General features: G+C 55.5%; 1 protein-coding gene across 2 annotated transcripts in view; it reads right to left on the bottom strand.

Annotated features, from left to right (window-relative positions):
* Positions 1-248: 248 nt before the first annotated feature.
* Positions 249-21,487, bottom strand: part of NFAM1 (NFAT activating protein with ITAM motif 1) — a 34,275-nt gene continuing 13,036 nt past the window's right edge. Inside the window, exons 2-6 of one of the 2 annotated variants that reach the window (XM_081249158.1) lie at positions 17,691-18,020; positions 16,407-16,519; positions 11,430-11,528; positions 2,641-2,727; positions 249-738 (exon numbers count right to left, since the gene is read on the bottom strand). In XM_081249158.1, the coding sequence (XP_081105284.1) occupies positions 679-738; positions 2,641-2,727; positions 11,430-11,528; positions 16,407-16,519; positions 17,691-18,020 (689 nt within the window). In that variant the 3' untranslated portion in view covers positions 249-678. Of the gene's footprint in view, positions 739-2,640; positions 2,728-11,429; positions 11,529-15,770; positions 16,079-16,406; positions 16,520-17,690; positions 18,021-21,487 lie in introns of those variants that run through there. The other variant, XM_081249159.1, reaches the window with a different exon arrangement.

Below are 21,487 nucleotides of genomic sequence, written 5' to 3'. Positions count from 1 at the left end.
TGGGGTCCTTGCTGGGGGAGGCAGAGAGCTCCCTGCGTGTGCCTGGACCCTCGCAGTCCCAGGCCCCCAGAATGACGACCACCACTGAGCCACCTCCCCGGCCTCCAGCTCTGTCCCTGAGCCCAGCCCAGCCTCTGCATGGTTCATTCTTGCCCACACCCCATACCCCCCACACCATCCCCTTGATCTACTTTGTGTGATCGCCTTGTGCCTTTGGCTTAGTTGGGCAGGGAGCAGGGAGGCGGGGGCCATTTGCCTAGTTGCTCCTTTATTCATCTACGCTGGGACCCCTGTGCACACAGTACTGACAAGGGTCCCTGGCTGGAACCTCCTGGTGGTTCAGGCTGGTGCAAGAGAGCCCGTGTGTCTAGAGGGGGTAAGAAGGGCTCTGGGTGGTGTTCAGGAGAGCCCTTGGGGAGGGAGGGAGGGCCCGCCTGGCAGAGGGAACAGCTTGGGCAAAGGTCCGGAGATGTGGCACACTCGGTGGGTGTGGCTGGGCTGCAGAACGGGGGTTGGGGTGGGGCAAGCCAAGGCAAGAGGACACCCTCTTAAATATGGCGGTGAGGTGATGGGGCACCCCTGGGGCCTCGCTCCTGGTACAGATCAAGTCCTTTGGAGGGAGAGGCTGCCCCAGGGCCTCTGATCCAGGGCAAGACCCATGGGCAGGCAGAGCTTGTCCTAGAGATTTTCATAGACCAGGTTAAATTCACTGTCACCCTCAAATCTATGTTGTTTCTCCTGGAAAAAAATAAAAATAAAAAAAATAAAAAACAGTAGGGAGGGAAAAGAACAAACTTGCACAACTTTAGTTTGAGGCAGAGGCAGACAAACAGATGGCTTCCCAAGTAGCTTTGACAGGGAGACCTGTCCTTGTCCCCAAGCCCACCTCACCAGCCTCTTCTCCCATCATTCCAGCCCATGCCTGCGCTCTGCCCTCCAACCCCACAGACCTCTTCTTTCCTGCCTTGGGCCTCCCCAGCTGCTCTACCCTCTGCCTGGGGTGCTCCCTCCATCCTACCTGTTCCCTGGCTACCTCCTCCTCACTCTGCACCCCCAAGAGCCCCCTTCCCAGCTCTGGGCTAGTCCTTCCCCAGAGCCCACTCTTCACAGGGGGCTACAAATGTCTCTGTGTGTTTGTAAGATCAGTGACCCTGTTCCTGCAGACCTGAGGATCCTGGAGGGCCGGAACATTTCTAGTCATCCTGCCAGGACTTCAGGGCCTGGCACATGGTGGGCACTGCCTGGGATGGCCCAGACATCCTTGGGGAAGCCCTGCCTCCAATCAGAGCCTAGTTCAGGGATGAGTATAGAAAGGGCTTTGAGAATAGGAGATTCAACAAACAGAGTCAACCTGGGCCAGCGGGGCCAAGCACTTACTTCCCTCACTTCCTGATGGCTTTTCCAAGGTGCCTACCCACAGCCCTTGAGCTCCTGAATCCAACCTTGCACTTGATGGTGTCCAAAGCTCTGGTGTAGATGCTACTTAACTTAGAACTCATTTGAATTCAGGGGCAGTTGATTTTGCAGTAAAGTGTCACTCATCCACTTTACAGATGAGCAGACTGAGGTTTAAGAGAGAATCATGATCGGGACTTCCCTGGTGGCTCAGTGGTTAAGAATCCGCCGGCCAGTGCAGGGGACACGGGTGTGAGCCCTGGTCCGGGAAGACCCCACATGCCGCGGAGTAACTAGGCCCACGTGCCACAACTACTGAAGCCTGCGGTCCTGGAGCCCGTGCTCCACAACAAGCCACCGCAGTGAGAAGCCTGCGCACTGCAATGAAGAGTAGCCCCGGCTCGCCGCAACTAGAGAAAGCCAGCACGCAGCAACGAAGACCCATCGCATCCATAAATAAATAAATAAATAAATGTATTAAAAAAAAGAGAGAGGGCTTCCCTGGTGGCGCAGTGGTTGAGAGTCCGCCTGCTGATGCAGGGGACACGGGTTCGTGCCCCGGTCTGGGAAGATCCCACATGCCGCGGAGCGGCTGGGCCCGTGAGCCATAGCCGCTGAGCCTGCGCGTCCGGAGCCTGTGCTCCGCAATGGGAGAGGCCACAACAGTGAGAGGCCCGCGTACCACAAAAAAAAAAAAAAAAAAAAAAAAAGAGAGAGAGAGAATCATGATCAAGTGATATGCCTTAGTCCCCATCGTGATAATAACGAAGCCCTGTTCAGACCCTCCCAGGCTGGCATCAGTGTAGACTCCAGCTCCCAGCTTTAGCCACCTTCAGTCTGGGGACAGCTAGAAGCCAAACACCCCTGCTTTACTGGCCAGTGTAGACACTATACCGTGCCCAGTGGTAGTTACAATTGCTCATCTGGCACGGCGCCTACGGGGTCCCAGTACAACATTTGATCCTCATGGCAAATCTAGGAGGTGAGTGCTGTTAGGCTCCTCAGTTTATAGCCGAGGAGAAGCAGGCAAAGAGGTTAGCCCCTTGGCCAGGGCTGCACAGCTGGTAAAGGGTGGAGCAGGGGTTCAAATCTACCAGACCTCCTAACCACTAGGCCAGCTGCCTCGGAGAGAGGGCTCTGATTCAGCAGCAGGTGGCTCACTCCTCTGGTCCTATTTACCCATTTCCCAGATGAGGAGCAGGACAAATGGTGTAAGACGAGGCTTGCTGCCCAGCCCCTGAATACCTGGGAGAGCAGGTCCTGGGTGGAGGGCGGGCTGCTGGCCTCACTCTGGATGCGGTCGTAGACCTCGGTCTCTCGGCGCTGCAGGTCCTGCAGGAGACGTGGGAGGGTCAGAGAAAGGTGAACAGAGGGGCAGGACCCCGGCTGCAGCGGCCTGCTGTACCTCCCCGCTGCCTGAGGGAGCCCAGGGGCCGGGCAGACCTGTGAGGGGACATCCACCACCCCCTGCCTTGCCACTCGCAGTCACACAGCTGCACCTGTGCGCCTGCCATTCCCTCTCGGAGCCATCTTACCCCTTCCCCGCTGGTACAGTGCCAGTCCTCTCTGTGCCCCTTGCCACCCCCTCACATCACCTCAAGGCTCTAGCAGAGCCTGTGCTCAGCCCGGTGGGCTCTCCAGGCCCCCACGTAGCTGGCAAGAGGAAGGGCCCAGGCCCCCTCCCCCCGTCCCTGCCTGTCCTTAGGTCCTTTGGTGCAGCCAGCAGCCCCCAGATGTGACTCCCATGGCCAAGACTTCAATAGGATGCTCTCCTGGCATCCCCCCTCACTCCCCTGGGCCAAAGCCCTGTCCCTGTGAGGGTCCCACCCACGCATCCACCCCTCTAGGTCTCCCTTCACCCCTCACCCCAGCCTGTGCTCACAGATGACCTAGGTACCCACTGGAGTCACACTCCTTTCCCACAGCTGTGCTTGGTTTGTTGCTGGGTCACTGTAGCTGTGGTTGGCACACTTGGGGAACAGCACCAAATGAGCTATGATGAGGGGGCTCCTCGCTCAGCTAGATGCGTGTCTTAGGGCCACGCTCACTCTTGGCCCAGCTATGAACAGCCTGACCAGAAGCCTCAGGATGGTAGAAAGAGACGGAGCTTTGAAATCAGACAAGCCTAGGTTCAACTCTCAGCTCTGACACCTGCCAGCTATGGGCAACCCCAGAACCTCCCTGTGCCTCAGTTTCCTCATCTGTAAAATGGGAATAATTGTATCTCTCTTTCAGGCTCAATGGATGATTAAATGAGATATTGTACATAAAGGGCCCAACAGAGGGTCTGGCGAATCACAGGTGCTTAATAACTGTTGAATGATCATCAGGGGAGGCTTGATGCCTCCCTCCCCTCTCTGCGGTCACAGCCTGGACCTTTCCTCAGACCCTGATGGGCACCGGGGTCCCAGGCAAGGGGCAGATGCTACTCCTTGGGGGATGTCGGAACAGAGCTACCAACAGCCTAAGCAAGAGGCAGGAACCTTTCCTTCCCACGTGTACATGTCATATGGATGCCGGCTGCTTGCCAAGGAGGTGGTTTCCCTGGCAACAGGCAAGCAGGGGTTGCCGAGGCAGGCTGGAGAGACAGGTGGTGCTCTGAGGCAAGAGAAGGGAGGGGAGGTGGGGTGGGGGGAAGGAGGCTCTGAGAGGCAGCAGGGCATGAAAACCTGTGTAATAAACCATTTGGCACTTGGGAGACCCTCACTTCAAGGGCATCACACACAGGGATGGCAAGGCTGCCCTAGGGACCTCTGCATCAGAAAGAGGGAGGGTCGGGACTTCCGTGGTGGCACAGTGGTTAAGAATCCACCTGCCAGTGCAGGGGACACGGGTTCGAGCCCTGGTCCAGGAAGATCCCACATGCCGCGGAGCAACTAAGCCTGTGAGCCACAACTACTGAGCCTGCACTCTAGAGCCCGCGAGCCACGACTGAGCCCACGTGCCACAACTACTGAAGCCCATGTGCCTAGAGCCTGTGCTCCACAGCAAGAGAGGCCACTGCAACGAGAAGCCTGCGCACCACAACCAAGAGTAGCCCCCGCTCGCCGCAACTAGAGAAAAAGCCCGCGTGCAGCAATGAAGACCCAATGCAGCCAAAAATAAATTAAAATTTTTTAAAAAAGAAAAAGAAAGAGGGAGGGTCTTGGAAGGGGTGCTTCCAACCTGCCTCTGGGTAAGGAAGGGGGCAAGGCTGTCCCAGGGAGGAGCCCAAATTCCGGTGAAAGGCATTTTCCAAGGCCTGCTCTGGCCTGTTGGGCTTTCATGCTTGCCCAGAGCACCAACCACTGCCGGCAAGCCTGGCACATGGGATGGGAATCTGCTCCTCAGCAGCCCTGGGCCTCTACCGCCTGTCCGCCCAGACCTGGATCCACAATCTGACAGCCCCCCAAGCTGGATGTTTCTGGTCACAGAGTGAAGGGAGAAAAAGGGCCTCCTGGCTGACATGTCAGCAGGAGAGCAGATCTTGGGTCCCGCAGATGGTTCCCTTCTCCCTCGTGTCCAGTCCACGCGGGCTGCCCACCACGCATTAGCCCAGAGAGGCCCAGAGATGTCTCGGGTCACACAGCCCCTCCCGCCCTCTGCTCCGTGTGCTCCCACTGGCCTGGGCACACAGCTAAGTGATTTGCAAGCCAGAGAAGAGCATCCTGACCTGGGACCCCACAGGCCTGGGCCCCACACTGCGGGGGGTCATGCTGTGGGTGGGAGCAGCTGCAGGGCTGAGGGCAGGGGAGGCTGCAGAAGTTGCTGCCAATTAGCAGCTGCTGAGTGAAGCCTCTGACAAGTCCTGACCTGCTGGGCTGCATTTGCATGCAGGGAGTGACCTGCATCACTAGGCTGTGAAATGCAGGGCAGCCTTGTCAACAGGATACCTTCTTGGCCTTCCTTGCTGGTGATGGGGACTGCCTCCCTCAGGGTATGCCTGTGGGGAGAAGGCCAGGCCTCTGAACGGGCTGGGTTGGGCTGGGCTGGGCTGGGATACGGGTCTGGGATCCAGGCCCTCTGAGCCCTTTGCCTGCTGCTGCGCAGTATGGGCAGTGATGCTGGGCCGAGTGGTCACCAGCCCTGGCAGAGGTGTGAAGTCCATGCCAAGGCCTTTGTCCAGGTGGGCTGAGGCCAGAGCTGAAGTCAGCTGCCCCGGGCCAGGACTTAATCTGAGGGTCCTGGACGTTGGTCCCCCTGTAATACCCACCCCTGTCACCAAGGAAACACAAGAGCTGTGGTCTCATGGACACCTGCATGTTGAGATTTGCATGATGCCCTCTGCGGGGCAGACGGGTGAGATCCGGGGGCCTTGTTCAGCAAGGAGTGGTACTCAGGAGAGACGGAGCACCTCTGCTCTAGGTCAAGGTCCTGGCACGTCTGAAGTAAACGGCCCACGGCAGTGACAGGAGTCCGGTGAGGCAGGGCTGGGTTTGGCCTCCAATGAAGGCCTCTAGTGCCAGGCTGAGGAGCTGGCAATGGGGAGTCCCTGGAGGTTTCTGAGTGGGAAGCGACGGCATCAGTGGTGTGATGGAAAGGCCCCTCCTGCTGCCGTGAGGCGCGGGAGGGCTGGAGGCTGAGAGCAAGAATGAGGCACTGGGCCAGGCAGAGGCTGGAACACAGCTGAGGGGGGGCAGTGGCCAGATGCTTCTGGGGAGCATGAAACTACAATGCTGATGTCCCACATTCGCCATGGAGCACCTACTCTGTACCCAGCACCGAGCCCCAGGGAACCCCAGCCAGCTGGGAGCTAAGAACAGGCCTCCACTCAGCTGATCGCTGAGCACCTACTATGTGCCAGGCACTGGGCTGGTGCGGGGGAGGGCGCCAGGCAGACCACCATCAGAAAGAAATCGGTGGCTGTAAGGGCCATGGAGAGACCCAGAGAAGGAAGATGGGGATGTTGGCTCATGGAGAGGGTGGGGAGGTCAGAAAGGCCTCCCTGCAAAGGTGCCCTCTGAGCAGAGAGCTGGGGAGTGAGGGAGCAGCCCCTGGACGGCTCCAGAAAGGACACTCTGGAGGGGAGGGTGCAGCCAACACCAAGGCCCCCCTGCGGGGTGGGCATGGGGGGCAAGCCTGGTGCATCTGGAGAACATCAAGGAGGCCAGTGTGCCTGAAGCGAGTGAGTGAGGGGAGAGACAGTGGGAGGGCCTGTGGGCAGAGCTCTCAGAGACCACTGTCAGGGCTCCGGTGTTGACTCTGAGTGAGACAGACTCTATCTCACTAGACGGCCGAGGCGGTCATGAGAACGTGATCCGCAGACCTCCAACTCCAGGGACCAGCATCGACCCGGGGCCCCAGCTGCTGGGCTCTGAAACCCATCATTACATGTGCACAGAGGCCCCCCCACACACACCGTGGGCTACCGCCAGCCAATGGCTGAGCTCAGCCGGGATGTTGTCACAGCCTCCCGCCCCGGGAGACCTGGGACTCCTCTGACTGGGCTCCCCGTGGCCTGCTGAAGCTTCCCTAGATGGTGCGGTGGTCGGTGCATCCTCTCTGCCTTCCTTCACCCTTTCCTTTACCCAGGATGAGATCTGCAAGAGTCTGATGACTCTCCCAGTTTTCTCCATTTTCTCTCACAGGTGGTTTCCCTAATAAAACTATCACACATTTATCCCCGTCTTGGTGTCTGCTTCTCGGGGGACCTAGACTCACCAAGGGCTCTGAGCAGAGCGAGATGTGATCTATGTTTGGATGGGATCACTCTGCTGCTGCTGGGTGGAGCACAGACTGTGGGGCAAGGATACTAATGGGCCAGCTGATTAGAAACCAATTGCAGGACTCCAGGCACGAAATGGTGGTGGCTCCCACCAGCGTCAGCCCTGGAGAGGTGAGAAGGGTCAGATTCTGGATATGTTCGAAATAAGATGTGCTGATGGATCCGATATGAGCAGTGATGGAAGGAGAGAAGGAAAGGGCAATTTCAAAATGCTTAGCCTGAGCATCAGGAAGGAGGGAGCAACCATTCACTGCATGAGGAGGACTGTGGGAAGAGGCACTTCGGTGGGTAAAGAATTGGAGATTGGTCTGAGAGAGAAGCCGAAAAGGGGTCCAAATGCAGTTGCTTCTGGTGTTCAGAGGAGGTGCCTGGGCTGGACATTTAAATTTGGGAGTTGTCAGAGTGTAGAGGGTCTCAGAACCTTGAGGCTTCTTCACTCCCAAGGAGGGGAGTGAAGATCAAAGAGAAAGGGCCCCAGGCCTGGACTCTAATGTTTGGAGGTCAGGATTTCTCTGGTTCCTAAGAAGGAACCAGGGATGCAGGCTGAGGAGGCATGGTAGTGAGTCAGAGGGGCATTAGGAGAGAGTGGAATGTTCCAGAAGCAAGTAAAGGAAGTGTGTCTAGGAGGAGGGAGAGCTCGGTGGTGTCAGATGCTGCTGCTAACCAAGAAAAATGAGGACTGGGAACTGACCACTGGGTTTAACAATGTGGAGGTCAACGGTGACCTTGAGAAGGAAGGCTTTGGTGGGCAGAAAGAAGAGGTGTGCAGAAAGCCTGACTGAGTGGGTCGGAAAGGAGAGAGAGAAACTTGAAGACAGGGAATTTTGACAGATCTGTTATAAGGAGTCGTCGAGAAAGGACAGGGTCACTGGAGGTGGCTGTGAGCTCAAGATAAGGAATTTAAAATGGAAGAAATCACAGCATGTTTGCAAACTGTAAATGTAATACTGTATCATTAGCCCTATATTAAAGGTTTTGAAACCAAGACTCAGAAAGTTTAAGTAGCAGAACCCGTGAGCAAAAGAACTAGGCTTTGAACCCCAGTCTGTCTGGCTTACTCCAAATCCATGCTCCTTAATAGGTCAACTTTTCACACACACAAAAAGTGGAGTAGTACAGCTTTTCTTTCCTGTCACAATATATCATGAGCATTTTTCCACATGAATAAAAAGCAAAAATTGACATAATCAGAAGGAGAAATATACAATCTACAAGCAAATGGGCAGATTTTAACTCAATTCACTCAACATCTGATAGACAAAATAATCAATAAGGATATGGCATACTTTAGCAACACAATCAATAAACTTGACCTCACTGACACATATAGAACACTCACTCAGCCACGCACAATGCACACGAAATATAAGCCAACAATAAAGCAAGTCTCAAAAGACTTCGAAGGATTAAAATCCTACCGTATGTATTCTCTGATCACAGTGGAATTCGTGAGAAACAAAAAACAGAATGATAACTAAAAAACAAATGTTTGAAAATTAAGCAAAAGACTTTTAAATAACTCATGGGGCAAGTGGGAAATTTAAACTGAAAGACAACAAAACTATGACATATTTAAACTTGTGGGGTACAATTAAAGCCATACTTAAAGGGAAGTTCATAGCCTTAAGTGCATAAATTAGGAAAAAAGAAAGATTGAAAATCAGTGATCTAAGTATCCATCCAAAGAAAATAGAGGAGAAGTATACAAAACTCCTTCCCTGGGCTTCCCTGGTGGTGCAGTGGTTGGGAATCCACCTGCCGATGCAGGGGACACGGGTTCGTGCCCTGGTCCGGGAAGATCCCACATGCCGCGCAGCGGCTGGACCCGTGAGCCATGGCCGCTGAGCCTGCGCGTCCGGAGCCTGTGCTCTGCAACGGGAGAGGCCACAACAGTGAGAGGCCCGCATACCGGAAAAAAAAAAAAAAAAATCCTTCCCTGGATGTTGTCCACTGTCACCACTCTTGTTCACCATCACCGTCTGAGGCAGTGCGATAAAGCAAAAAAAAAAAAAAAAAAGAAATAAAAGGCATGAAGATTAACAAGGAAGAAATGAAACTTCCATTATTCATAGATGACATGACTGGGTTCATAGAAAATCCAAAGGCATGTACAGAGAAACTATTAGAATTAATTAGTGAATTCAGCAAGGTTACTCTCTATATAAAGTCAATATACAAAAATCAATCGTATTCCTACATACCAGCAATAGACAATTAGAAAATAAAATTAGGGACTCCCCTGGTGGTCCAGTGGGTAAGACTCCACACTCCTAATGCAGGCGGCCCAGGTTCGCTCCCTAGTCGGGGAACTAGATCCCACGTGCATGCCGCAACTAATAAGCCCTCATGCCGCAACTAAGGAGTCCGCATGCCGCGAATAAGAAGTGTGCATGCTGCATCTAAGACCCAGCACAGCCAAAAATAAATGAAAAAAATTTAAAAAAAAGAAAAGTAAATTAAAATGGGGACAACACCTGTACCCTGAAGCCCTATTATGAGTATTAATGAGATAACAGGTATAAAATCCTACAACGGTACCTGGCACGTAGTAGGTACTCAACAAATGACTTCATGACATCATCATCTCTCTTGTTAACGTCATTCTTATCTGCCCAGGTCCAACCCCAGCAGCTAGGGACAGGTCTCAAGGGTTAGCAGAGTGTGCGGCCTCCCTTCACATCTCCTTTCCAGCCCTAAAACCTTCTGAAGCCACCCTGCAACCTGGCAGGGCCTTTGGGCCTCTTCCTCACACTCCAGAGAAGTCAGCCTGAGCCTCAGAGAAGTCTAAACACAGGCAAGAAAGATGTTCCATGCAAAAGTGAGTCTCTTCCATTAAAAGTAATCTTGGAGAAAGATATTTATTCATGTGAAAAGATGTTCATGAGATATTGTAACATGAACAAAAATAGCTGTACTACTCCAATTTTTTTAAAAAAACTATGTGTGAGTGTGTGTATGGGTCTCTTTGTATGTGTTTATAGAAAAGACTGGAAGGTATAGAGGTCAATGTTACTAGTGTTTATACTGGAAGAAGACAGGCTTAGGATGATGGTTATTTTCTTCTTTTTGATATATATAGAAAGTTCTCGTGTGTGTGTGTGTGTGTGTGTGTACGGAGAGAGAGAAATGTTTTTATTTAACAGTTGACACCAGAATTCCTCCTAAGGAAAATACCACGATGAGTTGCTGGGCGAGAAGAGAGAATATGGGGAAGTTTGGGGCCACCTGGGAAGCAGTGGCTGCTGGAAATTCCCTGGGGCGGAGGGGCTGAAGGCCCCATGAGAGGTGGCTGTGTTACGTTCTATTTGGGGTTATCAGCGCTGCCCTGTAGGGACGCTGCCTTTGCCTCGTCCCCACCTGCCTCACCCTCAGTAAACCGGGCCATATTCTGAGCACACTCTGTGCAGGGTTTTATGGACATCGAGGAAGGACCTGAGTTTCATGTATGAGTCAGGGTGGTGGGGACAGGAACAGCTACAGCACATACAGGCAGAGTCCCAGAACATGCCCTTGGAGGACCTGCAGGACCCAGACATGGCTGTGCACCTCCCAGGTGTGGAGTCAAGACTGCTACCTGGCGGCTGGAGGCCCCGTGGAGTTGAGACCCCAGCTGACACTGGGTGGCATTTATTCTTCACTTTCTCCACAATGAGCATATGTTACTTGTTCAACTAAAATAGATGTAACTGAAAAAAGAATGTCTGTCACCATCCCAGCCACCGGGCAGAGTGACCACGTGTTGACCAGATGGGCAAGCCAGGCTGGGGGAACTAACAGCATCTCAGCCGTGTCTCTGCTTGACTGTAAGGACATAAAACAGTGTGCGTGTGTGTGCGTGAGTGCGTGTGCGTGTGTGCGTGTGTGTGTGGTGGGGAAGGGGGAGTGTGAAGAATTGAAAATCGTTGGTGTGTTAAGAGCGTGGGACACTGCCTGACTTTTTCCTCTTTTTGTGATTCTTGTGTTGTTGCTCCGATGTTGTTTGTGCAATAAAAACAGGAAGGAATTGGTGAGCGGGTCAACGTCATTTGGTCAGATGAAGGGACTTTCTTCATTCCTCACCAACTGTGCCCTCACTGGCCCTCATTCCAGAAGTGGAGGGGCACGCCAAGGAGGGGACCCCAGTGGCACCTCACACCTACACTCCTTCCAGGGGCCAGGGCCACACACTTGTAACCTCGGTTCACCTTCACAGAAATCCCTCCAGGCAGGAATTCTTGTCCCCAGTTTACAGGTGAGGAAGTGGAGGCTCACAGAGAGGTCACCCAGCTGGTACACTGGCCGAGCCAGGGAACCAGACCCCGAGCCAGGCCTCAGAGGGCGGAGGACTCACTGTGTAGACGGATTCGGGTGGAGGCTGCTCCCGGCTGCTGGCAGCGCTGGGGCCTGGGCACTTCTGGGCAGTGTGCTTCCGTGGAGCCTGCATCTGTCTCTGTGGGGAAAGGAGTCAGGGCTGGGGACCAGAGGCTCTTCTTCTCCCCACCCCCGACCAGACCCCAGCAGAGGAAAGGATGGCGGATTGTCACGAGGCCACTCAGAAGTGCATCACTCAGCACCTTCCATTCACCCTCTCCAGGGAAATGGGGCAAATACCTGCAAGACCTACATCAAACCACTCCTCTGCCCAGGGACACCAGAAACAATAAAGATCCCGGCGAGGCCACTGCCCACCACCCAGTGCCTGGCTCTGGGTGCCACCCAGTGCCAGAGCACAGTGCCAGCAGTATGACAGGGTCCCCGGCTGCAGCTGATTACTGTGGGTGTTGCTGAGTGAGCCAGCGCAGGCCAGACCAGGTGTCCAGTCCCTCTCTGCCCCTCACTGGCTCTGCGGCCTCACTCAAGCACTTACTCTCTCTGGACCTCAGTTTCTTCGGCCATCACCCTCCTTTGTGAGATTGCTGCACAGACTCAGGGAGGTGATGAGTAAGTCAAGCACTCTTGACACTTGTGTGCCACTTATGTGGCCCTTGGCCAACCACACACACTCTGGTTAGCCAGGCAGCGTGAAGAAGGGGACACCATCCCTGCCCTCCCGGAGCTTAAGACCCGGTGGGGAGACGGACCATGAACCAGCAGTTTTACCACGTGTGGTTCACGCGCTGACCGACAGGGACAGAGCCTCTGGCGCACGGGAGGGAAAAAATGCCTCGCCTGGCAGGAAGGCTGAGAGGAAGGCTGTTTAAGGCTGAGAAGTTCATTTGGAAGAGAGGGAGGAGAGGCAGAGAGAGGGAGCAGGTCTGGAAGAATTTAAAGACGGTCAGTGCGGCCAGAGAGGCGAACCTGCCCTGGTTGGGTCAGGATGGCCATGCTGGGCTTCGAGAAGAGGGTGGACGGTGGAAAACATCTGAGGGCTTTAAGCAGGAGACGCCAGGGTCAGAAAGTGGTTTCAGAAAGCTCACGCTGGTTGCTGTGTGAAGCGCTAATGGTCGTGGAGGCTGGGGCATTGGGCCTTCGGGAGGCTGAGGGCTCAGCTCCTTCCAAGGCAGAGGGAGGCTGTCCGGACGCCCCCCTCATCTCAGGCACACCACACTGCCAACAGTGAAGCAACACAGCCTCATCTCGGGGCAGGACCTAATTAAAAACCCTAGCCGCCTGCCAATCCCCAGACCATTTACTTGGGATTAGCCCTCGAGAGCTACTTAACACTCAGGCAGAAGCCAGCGCCACCCCCAGTCACAGCATAATAATGGCTCAGGCGTACATGGAGCCTCACTGGGTGCCAGGTGGGGCTCTAAATGCATCACATGCCTTATCTCCTGCGCCTCTCAACAAACCTGCAAGACCAGTCTTCATATCATCCCTGTTCCACCCATGAGGCTGTGAAGGCTCAGAGAGGGCAGACAACTTGCCCGAGGTCACAGAGCCAGAAGTGGCAGGGGCAGGATTGGAACCCAGGTCTGTGTGATTCACCAAGATGCCGATCTGACAGTACCTGGAGTTTTCACTCCCCTGTTTTGTTTGAAAGTGTAGGTCTCACGGACAGATCGGCGCAGGCATCCGGGCAGCACTGTACAGTTTGCAAAGAACTCTGGGACTTATTGTCATTTAATTCTCATAGTAGCCTAAGGAGGTGGGCATGGACTTCCCACTTGTCAGAAGGGGAAACAGGTTTGTCCGGCTAGTCATTGACTGCCCTTGGATCAAACCCAGATGCCCTGTTCTCAAATCTAGTGGCCCTCCCCTGCACCACCTACTTCACTGCCAAGGCTGGTGGTGTGGGCTCATGGGCAGGGGCTCTCCTGGACCCCATGGTGAGCAAGACCCAGGCCTGGCCTCGTGGCATTCCTATTGAGGCTGGTGGGGCCGCCAGGGAGGTAAGTGCCACTGTGGGTTCGTGAGAAGGAGTCCATGTCTGCCAGGGGCTGGGGCAGACTTCTCAGGGCTTGCTTGTGCCCTGAACATAGGACAGGAGTCTGAGGATGTGTCCCAGGCCATGGAAACAGTGCAGTGTTATTACTGGGGTAGTGATGCTCCTTGGAGCCAGCCTTGCCCCATCTGGGTGTCCTGTCCCAGACCATCAACATTTACCTTGCCAATTGTGATTTTCAAATGAATAAACCAATCGGCAGCTCAGGAAACCAGTAGAGCCTCTGTTTCCCCATCTGTAAAATGGGAGCGATACCATCACCTTGCCCACCTCACAGCCTGGCCACCTCTGACTCATCTTTCAGGTCTCACTCTCATTTACTCCATCACTCCTTCCATAAGCACTATGTGTCAGGGTCCCCCAGACACTGGGGACACCAAGTCCCTTCTTTCTGGGGCTTATGCTCTGGTCGGGGAGACGGTAATGACACAGAAGCAAGGGTGTGGGGAGCAAAGCAAGAAGAACCAAGCGAGAAGCAGGGAGACCCACATTCTGGGCAAGGGGTGATGGAAGCCGGGGCTGGGGGTTGGGGCAGGAGAGAAGGGGCTGGATCCTGGACAGACTGTGGGCAGGACTTGCCAAGGGATCAGCCGTAGGGGGAGGGAGGGGGCGAGCACAGCACCACGCCTTCTGGCCTGAGCATCTGGGGGCCTGGTGCCATGTGCTGAGCTGGGGCCGACCTGGGGGGACTAAGGAGTGCTGTTCCTGACCAGGTGGGTGCAGACGCCCATGGGTGCCCGCACGGAGTGGACGTGACCTGGAGCTCGGGGTGGGGGGATGGGAGGGGCTCTGAGCAGCCACATCAGGTGGGACTGTAATCCCGGGAGCGGAGCAGTCACGGAGGAGCGTAGACAGACGAGGAGATCTCTGAGGAAGGGGCCTGGGAGGTGCCAATGTTCAGAGGCCACGAAGATGTGGGTGACCCAGCACGGGGCCACCGGGGGATCCTAGGACCAAGGAAGGAGTGTGCCATGGGGGAGGGAGACCTGCTTTGTCTGATGCCCTGCGAGGATGAGGACGGATTAGCATCGGAGGCTGCCTGCTCTGGGGAGCCAGCCTTGACCCCAGGCTGAGTGTGAGCCCTCGAACCTGCTCTCAGGACAGGAATCATCTGCCTCTTCTGAGTCAGTGGCTTCCGGCTTTGATTCATTTATCAGATGTGCTGCTGGCGTCCTCCATGCCTCTCCCTCCTCGGCCCTGTCCTCCCGGTCCCCGTGGCTGGCTGCCGGCCCTGTCTCTGGCCAGGACCCCCACTGCACGCTTTGTTCCTGCGCTCAGGTCTTGTTTCAAACGCTGGCCATCCAGTTCTGGGGCAGCACCTACAGGGGCCACATCCGAATTTGGATCCAGCTCCGGGGAGCTCTGAGAACTTCTCTGGCAACACAAACCCAGCAGCAGCTTCTGGCGTCCCGAGTTCTCTCTCCTTCAAGACCAGGTTCTCACAGCAGCCCCTCCTCTCTCAAGTGCAGGGAGGGACAGCAGGAAGTGTCCATGCACTGTGCTCCCACCAGGGGTCAGGCACCAGCTGGTGACTCGCAAATGTGGTCTCCTCCACCCTTTTCGGGTAACGGTGGGGATCCATCCTTATCCCCATTTCTGGAGGAGAAAACAGACTCGGAGAGGGTCGAAACTTGACAAGAGGACAGGGGCTGCATCTGTCTTGCTTTCCACTGTGTCTGGCACTTAGCCCAGTGCCTGGCACACACTAGACACTCAACAGCTATTCCTGGAAGGACAGGAGGGAAGGCGAGAGGGAGAGGGATGAAGGAGGCAGGGTCTCCGAGGCCGTGTGGCAGGAGGAGGGGCTGGGATCTGAAGTCAAGCTGAGGCTTCGAGGTTCACGCTCTCCTGTCCTCCCTTCGAGACTTTATTGAGCACCTACTCTGTACCACTGTCTCCCTGGCCTGTCAGGACACTGAGATCCAGTCATTAAAATCCTCTTTTTAGGGCTTCCCTGGTGGTGCAGTGGTTGAGTCCGCCTGCCGATGCAGGGGACACGGGTTTGTGCCCCGGTCCAGGAAGATCCCACATGCCGCGGAGCGGCTGGGCCCGTGAGCCATGGCCGCTGAGCCTGTGCGTCCGGAGCCTGTGCTCCGCAACGGGAGAGGCCACAGCAGTGAGAGGCCTGCGTACCACAAAAAAAAAAAAAAAAAAAATCCTCTTTTTGCAGAGCAGGGGCTGAAGTGAGGGCTCAGGGTCAAGGTCTTGCCCTGACCCTGCTCTGCCCTCAACGGCTGTGCTTCACACTTCATGGGAGGCGTTTGTGTGGTCACACAGTAAGCCAAGTGCGGGGGGGGGGTGTCCACAGACGGAGTGTGAATCCCTCAGCACCCCTGCCTGAAGCCCAGTTACTGTGTCCACACCCAGGTTGAAGCCTGGGAGCTGCTCAGTGAGGGCAAACAAGAGCTGTCCTGCCTGTACCCATCCTTGGGGGAGCAGCAGGGTGGGGAGGAAATATATTAAGGGCCAGTCACCACCAGCTCACTTTTCAGAGCTGTAAAATGGGAAGAAAACTCTCTCACCGAGGGACACTGGGACACGAACCAGAGCACGCCTGGGAGGGTGCCTGGCACCCAGCGGCCTTGAGGAAATGCTTCTTCCTTCCTTCTGGGCTGCTGGGGATCCAGAAAATCTGAGGTAAGGTTTCCTAATCTGGAGGGCTAGAAATGGTAAGCATGCGGGCTCATGGCTTCCATCAGACACTCAGAGGGACCCGTGACCCGGAAAAGGCTCAAGAGCCCTGATTTCTTGCAACAAGATCAAAAAGGACCTGGTGGCGATGAGTTGGCAGCACAGGCCCAGCCACAGGGCAGGGCGAGGGAGGGGGCCCTGGCGCAAGTGGCCACGAGGAACAACTATTCCAGGCACCCCCTCATGGAGTGGCATCCCTAAGCCATAGTGAGTGGGGTGGGGGCAGCGTTGCCATGTGCCTGCAGCCCCTACCTTCTTCCAGAGCAGCAGGGCCGTGGCCAGGATGCTCAGGACAGTCAAGATGCCGATGAAGCAAAAAAGCAGGAGCTTCTGGGGGCCCTGCGGGGGCTCTCGGTACCCTGTGTCTGGGTGGAGGGCAGGGAAGCAGAGACGTTAGTTGCCTGGGAGAGACACACCCCACCCCCCAACCCTACTTACAACTCTCCCCCACCAGGACTCCCCAGACCCCACCTCTGCTGAGGTCCTCCTTCCCACACTCGCCTTGGCTGTGTTTCTATATTTGCTGCCTTGGTTCTTGTTAAGAGTAAGGACTACATCCTTTGCTCCTTAGGTGCCCCTGCTTCGGTGCCTTGGCTCCACCAAGAGGTGCTTATGGGACCCGGGTGAGTCATTTCGCCTCCTGGGGCCTCCTCCTTTCCACACGTGAAGCAGTGATCATACGGGCAGGAGTGGTGAGGGTGAAGGGGGTGGGCTTGTACAAGGCTTAGCAGGTGCTGCCGGCAGCAGGGGTAGGTGAGAGCACAGCCCAGCCCTTTCCCTTGAGCCATCCAGCCTTTCATCCACCCCCTTCTCCTTCCATGTCTCTGTCCACCCCTCTGTCTAGCTGGTTGGCCAAGAATTGCGGAGTGCCAGCCACATGCCAGGCAGCTGAGCGCCTGTTATTTAACTAGCACATCCTGCTACCGGGCGCCAGCCCTTGCATTCAGGATCTCACTCATCCCAGGAAAGGCCTCTGACAGGCAGGGTATTGCCATGAAGAGTAGGTCCAAGGTGACATCCTGGCAAGCAGCAGGACTGAGGGCCAAACTCAGGTCCGTGGGATTCTGTAACCCTGGCCCCTACCAGTGGGGGTCGCAGGGGTGCCTCAGAGAATCGCGACTTCAGGATGGGCTGTGCTTAACCTTTTGGAGTCATTACTCTTTGGAGAACGTGATGAAAACGAGGAATCTGTCCCCAGAAAGATATACACGAGCCGTGCCTTTGTTCACAGGTCTCTACAAACACGCATGCACGTGCCCCATTCTGTGCTCACCCAACTAATAGTGCCAAAGGGACACTGAGAAAAGGGCCTGCCAGAGGTAACCAGATCCACACCCCAGGCCTCTGCCCTTGCCACACAAAGATGGGCGTCTCGGCACACCTGTGTGGCCAGGGGCTCCCCGAGGCTGCTCTGTTCTGTTTTGCCAAAGCTGAACAATGAGGCAAACGTTCCCCACTTTGGCTCCTGTGCCCCAAAGTCTGCTGGGTGAAACCTCTGGGCCCTTTGCCCTGGGAAGAGACGCGGAGGAAGCTCACCTCTGACCAGGATGAAAGTGCCGTTGCCTATCACCCTGGAGTGCGGCCAGTGGACGGAGCAGTAGTAGGTGCCAGTGGCAGATGCGTCAGGTAGCTTGGGGGTGATCTGACACTCTTCAGCGTGGGTCTGGTTCTCTGTGCCTGGACCAGATTTGCAGCTGGTCTTCTCCTCAGAGCTCGTCTGGCCCTGGAGGTCCACGTGAAAGTAGCTGACTGTGAAGTTCTTGAACTTGGGGGTGTATGGGTAGGTAATCCTGCAGCTGAAGGAAACGGCCTTGTTGGCCAGAGATACCACAATGGGGAGGCCGGTGTGGGTCACTGACTGCCCTCCTGCAGGGGAAGGAAAAGGAGAGAGTGGTAGCTTCCATTCCCTGCTTCCCCTTGAGGACCGTGGCTCACACTCACACGTCCCACGCCTTCAGTGTGTGCAGGGGGTGTCCAAGTGCTTTACACGTTATGACTCTATACTTCCCAACACACCCAAGGCACAAGTGTGTAAAGGCTCCATTTTACAAAGAGGAAGAGTCTGGGGTCAGGGAGGTCAAGCCGCTAGCTTTCAGTTTCTCTGCAGGTATGGAGCGGAGCTGCCGCCCCCTGACCCCGGGCTGGATGACCCCAGACCCCACGCTTCCAACCACTCTCCCTCCCAAAGGTCAAGAAGCCATGTTGGATAAAAGCACAGGTCTGAGACAACCCGAAGCTGGTGAAGGATGAGAAGGAAAGAGGAAAGAGGAAGGAAACAAAACAACGAAACCCTTCCTGGCAGGAAGAAGCACTTTCTGGCACAGACAGACACACAGAGGGAGGCAGGTCTGCCCAGGGCTCTCCCCAGCCTGAGGGGGAGGCATGCCAGGCAACAATCAGGAGAGACAAACCTTTCCCTGAATCGGAGCTTGGAGAAGAATTGTCAAGAATTTGTCAAGTTTTTCTGGACTATAACAAGCGACGTCCCGGAAGCAGTTTTCCAACAATGCAGAGGTGTTCCATATGCAGCCATTTGGCCATGAGCATGACGAAGGCAGTTCTCTGGGAGCTGTCTTCTCCCCCACCCCCACGTACCACCCCCCTCTCATCAGAGGCACCTAGGAAAACAGTTTGAAAGCCTCCAAAGCAGCAGCCTGCCCGGCTGGGCGGCCCGCCCTCCCGCAGGCTCTGAGGCGCTGGTCAGATCTTCTGCTGGGTCAGCAGCTGCCAACTCCCCCGCAACCCCGGACTTCAGCTGCACAAGCCACGCCCAGCTTCAACATGCCCTGTCCCCCAGCACCTTCCCTCTCCTGCAGCTGAACGACAGACAGTTCTAAACTGAGGTCGGCATCGAGCAGCCAAGGACATGCTGGCCAGGCTGCCAATCGGGAGAAGATGCTGCGTTGGAGTCACCCGCACGGAGCAGCGCGGTTTATCGGGCTGGGGAAGTGGGGCATGGGCCTCCCCACTGCAGTCGGTGTGGCTCTGGCGAGAGGCCAGGCCGGTTTCTTTGGTTTCTTCTTGGGTCTTTTCAGCTCAGCCCTGGGCCGGATCCTCAAGGGAGGTGAGGCCAGGCCCTCTGGGAGACTCGGGGACAGGGGCGGAGATGGCCCTCCACACCCGTCAATCCCACAAAGCTCGGGCCAAACTGATATTTTGAGCCTCCTCGGGAGCAACTAAAGAGACACCCCCTCCCCCGAAGAACTCAAGCCAGTTCCAGGGAATCGACTGGCGTGTCTGGACGTCACAGTGGGTTGACTTTGTCCTATGTGATGCTCATGCATGGAGACGCCACTGAGCCAGCCCCGGGGGCGCCCCTCCAGTGAGTGGCGGGGAGAGGACTTCACACCGCACTGTAGATCTCTGGGCTGCTAATGGTTGCCATTTAGCTAGAACGATATATTCATTTTGTCATAAAACAAGGAGCCTCGATTCAGGGCTGAGGTTGGAGGTGTGGCAGGGGCAGGATAGGGGTGCAGAGCCGGCGGGAGGGGGCTTGTGCATGACCCCCCAGGGTCCCAGGTGGGCCGAGAAGGACAGGAGGCGAGATGAGCAGTGCTCGCCAGCCCATGCTGTGTCCTTCCTGCGCACAGGCCACCGCCCCCCTCTGCAGCCACCTCTGCTGTCCCCTCTGCCTGGGACCGCCACATCCTCACCTGGCCAACTCCTAGTTAGTCCCCCAGACTCAACTCAGGAACCACTTGCCAGCTCTTACGTACCTACTCTCATTTGGTTCTCATGGTGACCCTGCGAGGCAGCCAGTCAAGAGCCAGCAACAGGCTGGTGTTTCCTCATGAGGGTCGGCAGGTTGGAACCCAACCAAAACCACCGGGAAAGTGGCTACGCCGAGGCCTCTCCCCCTCCCCCAGGGCCGCCTGCTCCTTCTCTCCAGTATCTAAGAGGCCCGGGGAGGCTGGACATGCTGTCAGCACGGCAGGCCACCTTCCTGTTTGTCCTGGCAGGAAGACATTCATCCAACTGTCTTAAAAAATTATCCCCATTTGAGGTATCTTTCTAGAAAATGAAGGAATCTGCTAGTGCAATTAAGCTCATCTTTTACATTTCTGGGGAAATCTATAAAAATAGATGACCATTGTTCTGTATTCTTCTGGGATTTGTTATTTTAAGGTCAGAGGGACAGGACTGTGGAAGTGTATGGTCTTGGCTCAGGTCTGTCACAGAGAGAATCTCAGACCTCAGGTGAAGCTGCTGTCTCCAAACAGTGAAGGGATGAGGCCACCTCTGTGGACCAGTCAGGCCAGCCAATCAGGAGACAGCAGGCCAAAGACAAGGAGGAGGACGGGAGGCCTGCTCTTGCAGCAAAGGCGATTGGGTTCTGACCTGAGGATGTAGCTAACTGCTTCCAGGGCCCCTTCTTTTTACTGGGTGTCAGCACCCCAGAGCCTGGACCATGGCAGCTCCCACCTCCTCTCCTGGACCTGTGCCTCCAAGAAGCCCCTCTGGGGTCCAGGCTGCTCCAACTGGCTGCCACCTAGAAGCATCCGCCAGTTAAGGCTCCATGCTACAGACAGGTTCAGAGTAATTTCTGAGTCCACAGATGCTTTCCAGCTACCAGTTGTTTGCAGCTCCAACAAACATTTAAGAGTATCAGTTAGATCACAGGCCCCGTTTGAGGTCCAGAGGGGCTCCCTGCCCTGGCAATGTCCCCAGTCTAACAGGGACGGGAGGGAGCCTGGAGTGGGAAGCCTGGTGGGGAGGGAACCACTAACTGTGACTAGGGAGGAGACGAAGGGGTGGTGATGCCCTCGGGATCTGGAAGCAGGAACACACGTGTACAGTGAGGCCAGAACTGGCTCAAGGAAAGAGGGGAAAGAAAACGTATAGAAAACGTATTCTGGCTCAGTGTGACACAGACCCTATGTCAACTAAACACCACGACAGGACTTCCCTGGTGGCGCAGGGGTTAAGAATCCTCCTGCCAATGTAGGAGACACGGGTTCGAGCCCTGGTCCAGGAAGATCCCACATGCCGCCCGTGAGCCACAACTACTGAGCCCGCGTGCCGCAACTACTGAGACCTGTGCACCTAGAGCCTGTGCTCCGCAACCAGAGAAGTCACCACAATGAGAAGCCTGGACAACGCAACGAAGAGGAGCCCCCCGCTCGCCGCAACTAGAGAAAGCCCGCGCGCATCAGCGAAGACCCAATGCAGCAATAAGTAAGTAAGTAAATAAATAAATAAATAAAATAAAAATAAACATCGTGACAATCCTATGAGGCAACGATTGCAACCCCATTTTGCAGAAGAAAAGAAAACAGAAGGTCTTAGATGTCCAAAGCCACAGAGTTCCTAAATGGTAGAGCTGGGATTTG

The sequence above is a fragment of the Mesoplodon bidens genome (assembly GCF_964165515.1).
Source record: "Mesoplodon bidens genome assembly, chromosome: 11".
NCBI classification, from domain to species: domain Eukaryota; kingdom Metazoa; phylum Chordata; class Mammalia; order Artiodactyla; family Ziphiidae; genus Mesoplodon; species Mesoplodon bidens.
The sequence above is the reverse complement of the archived record's forward strand: the minus strand, read 5'-3'. Positions and strand labels throughout refer to the sequence as shown.